This window comes from Amaranthus tricolor, chromosome 4 (genome assembly GCF_026212465.1).
Source record: "Amaranthus tricolor cultivar Red isolate AtriRed21 chromosome 4, ASM2621246v1, whole genome shotgun sequence".
NCBI classification, from domain to species: domain Eukaryota; kingdom Viridiplantae; phylum Streptophyta; class Magnoliopsida; order Caryophyllales; family Amaranthaceae; genus Amaranthus; species Amaranthus tricolor.
Genome location: NC_080050.1, coordinates 5,833,135 through 5,847,889, shown reverse-complemented (window position 1 = coordinate 5,847,889; position 14,755 = coordinate 5,833,135). Strand labels below are relative to the sequence as shown.

General features: G+C 36.5%; 1 protein-coding gene across 1 annotated transcript; it reads left to right on the top strand.

The window, feature by feature from the left end:
• Positions 1-8,272: 8,272 nt before the first annotated feature.
• Positions 8,273-14,053, top strand: LOC130810672 (uncharacterized). Its single transcript, XM_057676814.1, has 6 exons — positions 8,273-8,434; positions 8,691-8,845; positions 8,953-8,964; positions 9,051-9,197; positions 9,251-12,479; positions 12,584-14,053. The coding sequence occupies exons 1-6, from the start codon at positions 8,273-8,275 to the stop codon at positions 14,051-14,053; spliced, it is 5,175 nt and encodes a 1,724-aa protein (XP_057532797.1).
• Positions 14,054-14,755: the final 702 nt, after the last annotated feature.

The following is a 14,755-nucleotide window of genomic DNA, read 5'->3' as shown; positions in this document are numbered from 1 at the left end:
AACGCTGAAAATTGAACAAGGATCAATGATCATTTAAGAATGAACTATGAAGAATGAACCAGGATCAATGATCAATGATGAATGAACGATGAAGAATGAACAAGGATCAATGATCAATGATGAATGAACGACGAAGAATATCAATGTTTATTGAAGAATGAAAAAGGATCAATGGTCAATGAAGAATGAACGATGAAGAATGAAAAAGTATTAATGATCAATGAAGAATGAACGATGAAGAATGAACAAGGATCAATGTTCATTGAAGCATGAACGATGAAGAATGAACAAGGATCAATGATCAATGATGAATGAACGACGAAGAATGAACAAGGATCAATGTTTATTGAAGAATGAACAAGGATCAATGGTCAATGAAGAATGAACGATAAAGAATGAACAAGGATCAATGATCAATGAAGAATGCACGATGAAGAATGAACAAGGATCAATGATCAATGATGAATGAACGATGAAGAATGAACAAGGATCAATTCTTTTTGAAGAATGAACAAGGATCAATGGTAAATGAAGAATGAACGATGAAGAATGAACAAGGATCAATGATTAATGATGAATGAACGATGAAGAATGAACAAGTACCAATGATCAATAAAGAATGAACGATGAAGAATGAACAAGGATCAATGTTAATTGAAGAATGAACGATGAAGAATGAACAAGTACCAATGATCATTGAAGAATGAACGATGAAGAATGAACAAGGATCAATGTTTATTGAAGAATGAACAAGGATCAATGGTCAATGAAGAATGAACGATGAAGAATGAACAAGGATCAATGTTTATTGAAGAATGAACAAGGATCAATGATCAATGAAGAATGAACGATGAAGAATGAACAAGGATCAATGATCAATGAAGAATGCACGATGAAGAATGAACAAGGATCAATGATCAATGATGAATGAACGATGAAGAATGAAGAAGGATCAATGTTCATTGAAGAATGAACGATGAAGAATGAACAAGTACCAATGATCATTGAAGAATGAACGATGAAGAATGAACAAGGATCAATGATCAATGAAGAAATAAACGAATAAGAATGAACAAGGATCAATGATCAATGAAGATTGAACGATGAAGAATGAACAAGGATCAATGTTCATTGAAGAATGAACGATTAAGAATAAACAAGGATCAATGGTCAATGAAGAATGAACAAGGATCAATGATCAATGAAGAATGAACGATGAAGAATGAAGAAGGATCAATGATTAATGATGAATGAACGATGAAGAATGAACAAGTACCAATGATCAATGAAGAATGAACGATGAAGAATTAACAAGGATCAATGTTCATTGAAGAATGAACAATTAAGAATGAACAAGGATCAACGATCATTGAAGAATGAACGATGAAGAATGAACAAGGATCAATAATCAATAAATATTGAACGATGAGGAATGAACAAGGATCAATGATCAATTAAGAATGAGCGATGAAGAATGAAAAAGGATTAATGATCAATAATGAATGAACGCTGAAAATTGAACAAGGATCAATGATCATTTAAGAATGAACTATGAAGAATGAACCAGGATCAATGATCAATGAAGAATGAACGATGAAGAATGAACAAGGATCAATAATCAATGAAGAATGCACGATGAAGAATGAACAAGGATCAATGATCAATGATGAATGAACGATGAAGAATGAACAAGGATCAATTCTTTTTGAAGCATGAACAAGGATCAATGGTAAATGAAGAATGAACGATGAAGAATGAACAAGGATCAATGATCAATGAAGAAAGAACGATGAAGAATGAACAAGGATCAATGATCAATGAAGAATGCACGATGAAGAATGAACAAGGATCAATGATCAATGATGAATGAATGACGAAGAATGAACAAGGATCAATGTTTATTGAAGAATGAACAAGGATCAATGGTCAATGAAGAATGAACGATGAAGAATGAAAAAGTATTAATGATCAATGAAGAATGAACGATGAAGAATGAACAAGGATCAATGTTCATTCAAGAATAAACAATTAAGAATGAACAAGGATCAATGATCATTGAAGAATGAACGATGAAGAATGAACAAGGATCAATGATTATTAAAGATTGAACGATGAGGAATGAACAAGGATCAATGATCAATTAAGAATGAACGATGAAGAATGAACATGGATAATTGATCAATAATGAATGAACGATGAAGAATGAACAAGGATCAATGATCATTTAAGAATGAACAAGTATCAATGATCAATGAAGAATGAACGATGATGAATGAACAAGGATCAATGTTCATTGAAGAATGAACAAGGATCAATGGTCAATAAAGAATGAACGATGAAGAATGAACAAGGATCAATGATCAATGATGAATGAACGATGAAGAATGAACAAGGATCAATTTTCATTGAAGAATGAACGATGAAGAATGAACAAGGATCAATGATCAATAAAGATTGAACGATGAGGAATGAACAACGATCAATGATCAATTAAGAATGAACGATGAAGAATGAACAAGGATCAATGATCAATAATGAATGAACGATGAAGAATGAACAAGGATCAATGATCATTTAAGAATGAACGATGAAGAATGAACCAGGATCAATGATCAATGAAGAATGAACGAAGAAGAATGAACAAGGATCAATGATCAATGAAGAATGCACGATGAAGAATGAACAAGGATCAATGATCAATGACGAATGAACGCTGAAGAATGAACAAGGATCAATTCTTTTTGAAGAATGAACAAGGATCAATGGTAAATGAAGAATGAACGATGAAGAATGAAAAAGGATCAATGATCAATGAAGAATGAACGATGAAGAATGAACAAGGATCAATGATCAATGAAGAATGCACGATGAAGAATGAACAAGGATCAATGATCAATGATGAATGAACGACGAAGAATGAACAAGGATCAATGTTTATTGAAGAATGAACAAGGATCAATGGTCAATTAAGAATGAACGATGAAGAATGAACAAGTATCAATGATCAATGAAGAATGAACGATGAAGAATGAACAAGGATCAATGTTCATTGAAGAATGAACGATGAAGAATGAACAAGTACCAATGATCATTGAAGAATGAACGATGAAGAATGAACAAGGATCAATGATCAATGAGGAATGAACGATGAAGAATGAAAAAGGATCAATGATCAATGAAGATTAAACGATGAAGAATGAACAAGGATCAATGTTCATTGAAGAATGAACAATTAAGAATGAACAAGGATCAATGGTCAATGAAGAATGAACAAGGATCAATGATCAATGAAGAATGAGCGATGAAGAATGAAGAAGGATCAATGATTAATGATGAATGAACGATGAAGAATGAACAAGTACCAATGATCATTGAAGAATGAACGATGAAGAATGAACAAGGATCAATGTTCATTGAAGAATGAACAAGGATCAATGGTCAATGAAGAATGAACGATGAAGAATGAACGACGATGAATGATCAATGATGAATGAACGATGAAGAATGAACAAGGATCAATGATGAAAGATGAATGAACGACGAAGAATGAACAAGGATCAATGTTTATTGAAGAATGAACAATGATCAATGGTCAATGAAGAATGAACGATGAAGAATGAAAAAGTATCAATGATCAATGAAGAATGAACGATGAAGAATGGACAAGGATCATTGATCAATAATGAATGAACGATGAATAATGAACAAGGATCAATGATCATTTAAGAATGAACGATGAATAATGAACAAGGATCAATGATCATTTAAGAATGAACGATGAAGAATGAACAAGGATCAATGATCAATGAAGAATGCACGATGAAGAATGAACAAGGATCAATGATCAATGACGAATGAACGATGAAGAATGAACAAGGATCAATTCTTTTTGAAGAATGAACAAGGATCAATGGTAAATGAAGAATGAACGATGAAGAATGAAAAAGGATCAATGATCAATGAAGAATGAACAATTAATGCACGATGAAGAATGAACAAGGATCAATGATCAATGATGAATGAACGACGAAGAATGAACAAGGATCAATGTTTATTGAAGAATGAACAAGGATCAATGGTCAATTAAGAATGAACGATGAAGAATGAACAAGTATCAATGATCAATGAAGAATGAACGATGATAAATGAACAAGGAACAATGTTCATTGAAGAATGAACGATGAAGAATGAACAAGTACCAATGATCATTGAAGAATGGACGATGAAGAATGAACAAGGATCAATGTTCATTGAAGAATGAACGATTAAGAATGAACAAGGATCAATGTTCATTGAAGAATGAACAAGGATCAATGATCAATGAAGAATGAACGATGAGGAATGAAGAAGGATCAATGATTAATTATGAATGAACGATGAAGAATGAAGAATGAACAAGTACCAATGATCAATGAAGAATGAACGATGAAGAATGAACAAGGATTAATGTTCATTGAAGAATGAACAATTAAGAATGAACAAGGATCAACGATCATTGAAGATTGAACGATGAAGAATGAACAAGGATCAATGATCAATAAAGATTGAACGATGAGGAATGAACAAGGATCAATGATCAATTAAGAATGAGCGATGAAGAATGAACAAGGATTAATGATCAATAATGAATGAACGCTGAAGAATGAACAAGGATCAATGATCAATGAAGAATGAACAATGAAAAATGAACAAGGATCAATAATCAATGAAGAATGCACGATGAAGAATGAACAAGGATCAATGATTATTAAAGATTGAACGATGAGGAATGAACAAGGATCAATGATCAATTTAGAATTAACGATGAAGAATGAACAAGGATCAATGATCAATAATGAATGAACGATGAAGAATGAACAAGTACCAATGATCAATGAAGAATGAACGATGAAGAATGAACAAGGATCAATGTCCATTGAAGAATGAACAATTAAGAATGAACAAGGATCAACGATCATTGAAGATTGAACGATGAAGAATGAACAAGGATCAATGATCAATAAAGATTGAACGATGAGGAATGAACAAGGATCAATGATCAATTAAGAATGAGCGATGAAGAATGAACAAGGATTAATGATCAATAATGAATGAACGCTGAAGAATGAACAAGGATCAATGATCAATGAAGAATGAACAATGAAGAATGAACAAGGATCAATAATCAATGAAGAATGCACGATGAAGAACGAACAAGGATCAATGATCAATTAAGAATTAACGATGAAGAATGAACAAGGATCAATGATCAATAATGAATGAACGATGAAGAATGAACAAGGATAAATGATCATTTAAGAATGAACGATGAAGAATGAACAAGGATCAATTTTCATTGAAGAATGAACGATGAAGAATGAACAAGGATCAATTATCAATAAAGATTGAACGATGAGGAATGAACAACGATCAATGATCAATTAAGAATGAACGATGAAGAATGAACAAGGATCAATGATCAATAATGAATGAACGATGAAGAATGAACAAGGATCAATGATCATTTAAGAATGAACGATGAAGAATGAACCAGGATCAATGATCAATGAAGAATGAACGAAGAAGAATGAACAAGGATCAATGATCAATGAAGAATGCACGATGAAGAATGAACAAGGATCAATGATCAATGACGAATGAACGATGAAGAATGAACAAGGATCAATTCTTTTTGAAGAATGAACAAGGATCAATGGTAAATGAAGAATGAACGATGAAGAATGAAAAAGGATCAATGATCAATGAAGAATGAACGATGAAGAATGAACAAGGATCAATGATCAATGATGAATGAACGACGAAGAATGAAAAAGGATCAATGTTTATTGAAGAATGAACAAGGATCAATGGTCAATTAAGAATGAACGATGAAGAATGAACAAGTATCAATGATCAATGAAGAATGAACGATGAAGAATGAACAAGGATCAATGTTCATTGAAGAATGAACGATGAAGAATGAACAAGTACCAATGATCATTGAAGAATGAACGATGAAGAATGAACAAGGATCAATGATCAATGAGGAATGAACGATGAAGAATGAAAAAGGATCAATGATCAATGAAGATTAAACGATGAAGAATGAACAAGGATCAATGTTCATTGAAGAATGAACAATTAAGAATGAACAAGGATCAATGGTCAATGAAGAATGAACAAGGATCAATGATCGATGAAGAATGAGCGATGAAGAATGTAGAAGGATCCATGATTAATTATGAATGAACGATGAAGAATGAACAAGTACCAATGATCATTGAAGAATGAACGATGAAGAATGAAGAAGGATCAATGTTCATTGAAGAATGAACAAGGATCAATGGTCAATGAAGAATTAACGATAAAGAATGAACAAGGATCAATGATCAATGATGAATGAATGATGAAGAATGAACAAGGATCAATGATCAATGAAGATTGAACGATGAAGAATGAACAAGGATCAATGTTCATTGAAGAATGAACGATTAAGAATAAACAAGGATCAATGGTCAATGAAGAATGAACAAGGATCAATGATCAATGAAGAATGAATGATGAAGAATGAAGAAGGATCAATGATTAATGATGAATGAACGATGAAGAATGAACAAGTACCAATGATCATTGAAGAATGAACGATGAAGAATGAACAAGGATCAATGTTCATTGAAGAATGAACAAGGATCAATGGTCAATGAAGAATGAACGATGAAGAATGAACGACGATGAATGATCAATGATGAATGAACGATGAAGAATGAACAAGGATCAATGATGAAAGATGAATGAACGACGAAGAATGAACAAGGATCAATGTTTATTGAAGAATGAACAATGATCAATGGTCAATGAAGAATGAACGATGAAGAATGAAAAAGTATCAATGATCAATGAAGAATGAACGATGAAGAATGAACAAGGATCAATGATCAATAATGAATGAACGATGAATAATGAACAAGGATCAATGATCATTTAAGAATGAACGATGAAGAATGAACCAGGATCAATGATCAATGAAGAATGAATGATGAAGAATGAACAAGGATCAATGATCAATGAAGAATGCACGATGAAGAATGAACAAGTATCAATGATCAATGAAGAATGAACGATGATGAATGAACAAGGAACAATGTTCATTGAAGAATGAACGATGAAGAATGAACAAGTACCAATGATCATTGAAAAATGAACGATGAAGAATGAACAAGGATCAATGATCAATCAAGAATAAACGATGAAGAATGAACAAGGATCAATGATCAATGAAGATTGAACGATGAAGAATGAACAAGGATCAATGTTCATTGAACAATGAACGATTAAGAATGAACAAGGATCAATGTTCATTGAAGAATGAACAAGGATCAATGATCAATGAAGAATGAACGATGAGGAATCAAGAAGGATCAATGATTAATTATGAATGAACGATGAAGAATGAACAAGTACCAATGATCAATGAAGAATGAACGATGAAGAATGAACAAGGATCAATGTTCATTGAAGAATGAACAATTAAGAATGAACAAGGATCAACGATCATTGAAGATTGAATGATGAAGAATGAACAAGGATCAATGATCAATAAAGATTGAACGATGAGGAATGAACAAGGATCAATGATCAATTAAGAATGAGCGATGAAGAATGAACAAGGATTAATGATCAATAATGAATGAACGCTGAAGAATGAACAAATGATCAATGAAGAATGAACAATGAAGAATGAACAAGGATCAATAATCAATGAAGAATGCACGATGAAGAATGAACAAGGATCAATGATCAATGATGAATGAACGATGAAGAATGAACAAGGATCAATTCTTTTTGAAGAATGAACAAGGATCAATGGTAAATGAAGAATGAATGATGAAGAATAAACAATGAAGAATGAACAAGGATCAATGATCAATGAAGAATGCACGATGAAGAATGAACAAGGATCAATGATCAATGATGAATGAACGACGAAGAATGAACAAGGATCAAAGTTTATTGAAGAATGAACAAGGATCAATGGTCAATGAAGAATGAACGATGAAGAATGAACAAGGATCAATGATCAATGAAGAATGCACGATGAAGAATTGATGCAAAGGCATCAAAGAACAAGGATCCAACAAAGGAACAGGAACAGGAAGGTACTGGTGACTGTTCCTCTGCACCAAATGACCATGAGACAAGGAAAATCAGCAAAGACACCTTGGACACGACAAAAAGGGATCTACAAAGACTTAAGGAAGCTGAGGAAAGCCAAAGCATCACAAAAACAAACATCATGAACCCAAACAAGGCCACAGAATGCAAGAACAGAACAACAGGTGATTCTGACGACCAGCGGACCTTGCTGACATCTCTGAGCCCAAACCAGGATGACCTGGATCAAGGTGAAGGCATCAGTGACATCTCCTTACATGGGCCAAGCCATAGAGGCCCTAGGGTTCTGCTAACAAACCACCAGGAAGACCCTAGGATAGGCTGAAGGAAGCCTGGTCAGAAGAAAAGGAACATCCGGTTTTTGGCTAAGTGTTGGCCTTTGTTTTAATTTTCTGTTTTGTTAGTTAATTGCCACGTATTTTAGTCAAGCCTTGTAACGGCTAATTTTTGAGAAGTAAAACTCTATAAATACGTGTGACATTGATGTATTTGGTTTTCACGTTGCATATTGAAAATAAGAATCAGAGTTTCATTTTCAGACAAAGTGTTTGATTGTTTTTGAGTTTGTTTGCAAACTTGTTCCAAGGAGGTTCATCTTTGGCCGGAGAATTCATAGGTTTTCAAGCAAACCTATATTCTCAGGGAATCACACAAGGCAAGGAATCATCCTCCTTGCTTTGAGTTTCTGTAGAAGGTTGTAAAGGAGTGGAACAACGTCCACTAGTGCAGACATCAGAAAATCAAGAACCACCTTCTTGATTGTTCTGAGTGTTCTAAACCCCTTTGCATCGAGTGATTTAGGATTGTGCGTGGGTAATTGGATAATCTCTTGATCCCACATTGATCTTTGCATAACAAAGACCATATTCAGTCTTTGTTTTGCATCAACTTGGTATCAGAGCCAATTCACGTAAGGGACAAAGAAGAGTATATCAGAAGGACATTTTGAAGAACTGGTCATTTGTTCTGGGTTATTTTGAAGAGGAAATCTGGAGGCGATTACAAAACGAAAGAATTGGAGATTTGTGCATTTCCATTCCTACAACGTTCAGGGAGTGTCTTCCTTTACTTTGACTTCATCTTTTAATTGTCATTTCAGATTTGCAATTCATTACATCATTCTTTTTGTATCTGGACACGATTTGTTCTCTGAATTTAGCGATTTTTCTTGTTCGATATTTGAAAAACTTGGGATTATTCTGTGCTGGTTATCTAGCTGTTGTGACTTAGAGACCATGGAAAGGGATGATAGGTTTGAAGCTATTGAGGATAAATTGGATAGGTTGTTCGCACATTTAGGGATCGATAATCAGAACAACAGACCACCAATACCAAACCCTAATTGTCGACCATATGAGGATCGGACCATTAAAATCGATCTTCCTGAGTTTGATGGCATATCACATGACCCCTCTAAGTACCTGGAATGGGAGAGAAGAATGGGAGAATACTTTGAGTTTAAAGAAACACCCCCAAACCAACAATTTAAGATTGCCAAGATCAAACTAACCAAATCAGCTGCAGTTTGGTTAGAAAGCATTCAAAAACAAAGATTTAGGGAAGAAAGGAATAGGATTAGCACTTGGGACAAACTTAGGAAGCAAATGAAGAGGAGATATGTCCCAGCCACATACAAGCAGCAACTGATTGTACAGTTGTATGCTATGAAACAGGGAACTAGGTCAGTAGAAGACTACCTGAATGAATGGGAGAGATTGTATCACCTTTGTGACCTTCACGAACCAGAGGAAATTAAAGTAGGAAAGTTGATAGCTGGATTAAGGGAAGAATTTAGGGAAAGATTGATGAATACACCTGACCTTACACTACAACTTGCTACCTCTATAGCCATGGAGATTGAGAGACAACACAAGGCAGCAAACCCCCAAATGAGGAACAACAGGACCTATACCCCAAGGAACACTAGTGCTGTGACCATGCCTAGGAAGGAGTTACCACCCTCTGGACCTAAACCTACTACCCCCAGAACAGAGTCAAACACCAAGCCACAGGACATCATTTGTTTTAAATGCAATGGGAGGGGACACTATAAGAGGGATTGTCCCAATGCAAGGGCGTTTACCATGAAAGAATGGACTGACATTAGGCAAAACACTAACCCTAAGAGACTCCTGGTATTAAAGAATGGGCAAGAGGAAGAGTTAGACCCTCCCAGCCTAAGTGATGGTGATGGTACATTTATAACAGATGAGCAGGGAAACTGGCACCCTTTTGAAGGAGATTCTGAGGAGGAAGGAGAGGGAGAGCTGGAAAAAATTCCCCCTGAGGAAGAGCACTTGAGCCTCATTATTAGACGGAGCTTTCACAACACACCCTTGACTAGAAAATCTGACCAAAGAGAAAATATCTTCCAAACAAAGTGCAAAATACAGGGGAAAGTATGTGATTTGATTATTGATAGTGGAAGTGAGGCAAACTGTGTCAGTAAGCAGTTGGTGGAGGAGTTACACCTAAAGACTAAGGCTCATCCTAATCCTTATAAAATGAAATGGTTAGACACCAAGGCTAGTGGTTCAGTAAAACATCAGTGCCCAGTAGTCTTGACTTTGGGAACATATGAGGATGAAGTTTTGTGTGATGTCTTAGAAATGGATGCATGCCACCTCTTGCTAGGTAGACCCTGGCAATATGACAAGAGAGCCATACACAATGGTTATGACAACACTTACACTATTAGACACAATGGGAAGAGGAAAGAATTTTTACCCCTGCCCCCACACAGAGCAGTGCCACCTAAGCCCTCCAAGGAACATGTGCAGTTGATGAATAGAAAAGAGTGTGAAAGGGAAGTGCAGGGAACAGAAGAGCTGTATTTGTTAGTTACCAAAGAGGTACAAGATCCCACACCTATACCTGCTGAAATGGCTGAACTATTAGAACAATATAAGGATGTGTTTCCCACTGAGCTACCACCTGGATTACCACCATTCAGGGGGGTGGAACACCAAATTGACTTACTACCTGGGGCTAGTCTTCCTAACAAGCCTGCTTATAGGACTAATCCCAAAGAGGCCCAAGAATTACAGAGACAGGTAGAGGATCTGATGAAGAGGGGCTATGTCAGGGAGAGTTTGAGTCCTTGTGCAGTACCCACTCTACTTGTGCCTAAGAAGGATGGCACATGGAGAATGTGTATTGATAGTCGTAGTGTAAACAACATAACCATCAAGTATAGGTTCCCTATACCTAGGATTGATGACATATTGGATGAATTAGGGGGTTCTCAATGGTTTAGCAAGGTGGATCTCAGGAGTGGATACCACCAAATCAGGATGAAAACAGGGGATGAGTGGAAAACAGCCTTCAAAACCAAGTATGGGCTGTATGAGTGGCTTGTTATGCCCTTTGGTTTGACAGGTGCCCCTAGCACTTTTATGCGCCTGATGAATGAGATTTTGAGACCTTTCCTAGGGAAGTTTATAGTTGTTTACCTAGATGACATACTCATCTACAGCAAGGACATAGCAGCCCACTTAGACCACCTCCAACAATTGTTTGAAGTCTTAAGGAAACAGAGGTTGTATGCAAAGCTAGAAAAATGTAATTTCTTACTTCCTGAAGTTAGTTTTTTAGGGTACATTGTGGGTAGGGAGGGAGTCAAGGTAGACCCAACTAAAATCCAAGCAATACAGGATTGGCCTATACCCACAACCCTCACACAAATTAGGTCTTTGCATGGGCTGGCCTCCTTCTACAGGAGGTTTATCAGGGACTTCAGCTCTGTTATGGCACCCATAACAGAGTGCACAAAACAGGGGAAGTTTAACTGGACACCCAAGGCACAGCAGGCCTTTGAAACCCTTAAAAGTATGATGTGTAGTGCTCCCATTCTCAAGCTACCTAATTTCACTAAACCCTTTGAGTTAGAGTGTGATGCCAGTGGTATGGGAATTGGGGCAGTGCTTGTTCAAGAAGGTAGACCAGTGGCATTTTTCAGTGAAAAGCTTAACAATAGTAGACTTAATTACTCCACCTATGACAAGGAGTTCTATGCTATCATAAGGGCTTTAGACCATTGGTCTCATTACTTAAGAATTCAACCATTCATCCTGCATACTGACCATGAATCCTTGAAATATATAAACAGTCAACATAAGTTGAGTAGTAGGCATGCTAGGTGGGTAGAATTCATGCAAACCTTTGATTTTTCAGCTAAGTACAAGGTGGGCAAGACCAACATCATTGCTGATGCCCTTAGCAGGAAGTACAACATGCTGGGTATATTAGGTGCCAAGATTTTGGGTTTTGAGTTCATTAAGGACCAATATCAAAAACCTGTCCTGACTTTGCTGACATATATAAATCATGTGAGACCACACCACAGGGACTGTTTAATATTCATCAGGGATATTTGTTCAAAGGAAACAAACTATGCATCCCTAAACTACCACTGAGAACAGTGTTGGTGAAGGAGGTGCATGAGGGTAGCATAGCTGGCCATTTTGGCATTCAGAAGACCCTTGACATGCTTGCTAAACATTTTTATTGGCCAAGAATGCTTGGAACAGTAGGCAAACACATATTAAGGTGTGAAACCTGTCTGAAGGCCAAAGTGACTTTTCACAAGGGAGAGTATCTACCCTTGCCCATAGCTAACAAACCATGGGAACATATTAGTATGGATTTCATGGTAGCCTTACCTAAAACAAGAAGAGGAAAGGATGCAATTATGGTAGTAGTAGATAGGTTCTCCAAGATGTCACACTTCATAGCATGTACCAAAGCTGATGATGCACAACATATAGCTAAGTTGTATTTTACAGAGGTTGTTAGGCTGCATGGTATACCCAAGTCCATTGTTTCTGACAGAGACAGCAAATTTTTGAGTCACTTTTGGAAAACCTTGTGGAAGATGTTAGGCACTAAGCTGTTGTTTAGTACAGCCTATCATCCTCAGACTGATGGTCAAACAGAGGTGACCAACAGAACTTTAGGCACCCTCCTAAGGTCATTGGTGACCAAGAACATTAGGGAATGGGATTTAAAGTTATGCTATGCGGAATTTGCTTATAACAGATCTCCAAGTCGTGCCACAAAACACACCCCATTTGAGTGTGTGTATGGCACTAACCCATTACTTCCTATATCTCTGATTGACCTGCCTATATGTGACAGCAAAACAGAGGAAGCTGCAGATTTAATCAAGCAAATGGAAGAGATTCACAAGCAAGTCCATGCAAACCTGGAAGAGACCAACAGGAAATACAAGAAACAAGCTGACAAACACCTGAGAGCAAGGCAACCAATCCAGGAAGGTGATCAAGTATGGGTCTACGTAAGAAAAAAACGTTTTCCACACCTCAGAAAAAACAAGTTGCAGCCCAGAGCCATAGGACCTTATCAAGTGTCAAAGAAAATTGGGAGCAATACCTTTGAGATCCAGCTGCCTGCAGACTTCAACATCTCTCCTATCTTCAACATAGGAGACCTGACACTGCATCAACCAGTCCAAGAATTGAGGACAATTCTCCCCCAAGAGGGAGGAGTTGATGCAAAGGCATCAAAGAACAAGGATCCAACAAAGGAACAGGAACAGGAAGGTACTGGTGACTGTTCCTCTGCACCAAATGACCATGAGACAAGGAAAATCAGCAAAGACACCTTGGACACGACAAAAAGGGATCTACAAAGACTTAAGGAAGCTGAGGAAAGCCAAAGCATCACAAAAACAAACATCATGAACCCAAACAAGGCCACAGAATGCAAGAACAGAACAACAGGTGATTCTGACGACCAGCGGACCTTGCTGACATCTCTGAGCCCAAACCAGGATGACCTGAATCAAGGTGAAGGCATCAGTGACATCTCCTTACATGGGCCAAGCCATAGAGGCCCTAGGGTTCTGCTAACAAACCACCAGGAAGACCCTAGGATAGGCTGAAGGAAGCCTGGTCAGAAGAAAAGGAACATCCGGTTTTTGGCTAAGTGTTGGCCTTTGTTTTAATTTTCTGTTTTGTTAGTTAATTGCCACGTATTTTAGTCAAGCCTTGTAACGGCTAATTTTTGAGAAGTAAAACTCTATAAATACGTGTGACATTGATGTATTTGGTTTTCACGTTGCATATTGAAAATAAGAATCAGAGTTTCATTTTCAGACAAAGTGTTTGATTGTTTTTGAGTTTGTTTGCAAACTTGTTCCAAGGAGGTTCATCTTTGGCCGGAGAATTCATAGGTTTTCAAGCAAACCTATATTCTCAGGGAATCACACAAGGCAAGGAATCATCCTCCTTGCTTTGAGTTTCTGTAGAAGGTTGTAAAGGAGTGGAACAACGTCCACTAGTGCAGACATCAGAAAATCAAGAACCACCTTCTTGATTGTTCTGAGTGTTCTAAACCCCTTTGCATCGAGTGATTTAGGATTGTGCGTGGGTAATTGGATAATCTCTTGATCCCACATTGATCTTTGCATAACAAAGACCATATTCAGTCTTTGTTTTGCATCAAGAATGAACAAGGATCAATGATCAATGATGAATGAACGATGAAGAATGAATAAGGATCAATTCTTTTTGAAGCATGAACAAGGATCAATGGTAAATGAAGAATGAACGATGAAGAATGAACAAGGATCAATGATCAATGA

What these genes read in the sequence shown, in the direction of transcription:
- LOC130810672 (XM_057676814.1), top strand. Translation starts at nt 8,273, where the DNA reads ATGAACCCAAACAAGGCCACAGAATGCAAGAACAGAACAACAGGTGAT. An exon ending in CAAGCCATAGAGGCCCTAGG is followed by an intron (nt 8,435 to 8,690) that starts GTTCTGCTAACA and finishes TTTCATTTTCAG; the next exon opens with ACAAAGTGTTTGATTGTTTT. An exon ending in TGCTGACATATATAAATCAT is followed by an intron (nt 12,480 to 12,583) that starts GTGAGACCACAC and finishes GTGTTGGTGAAG; the next exon opens with GAGGTGCATGAGGGTAGCAT.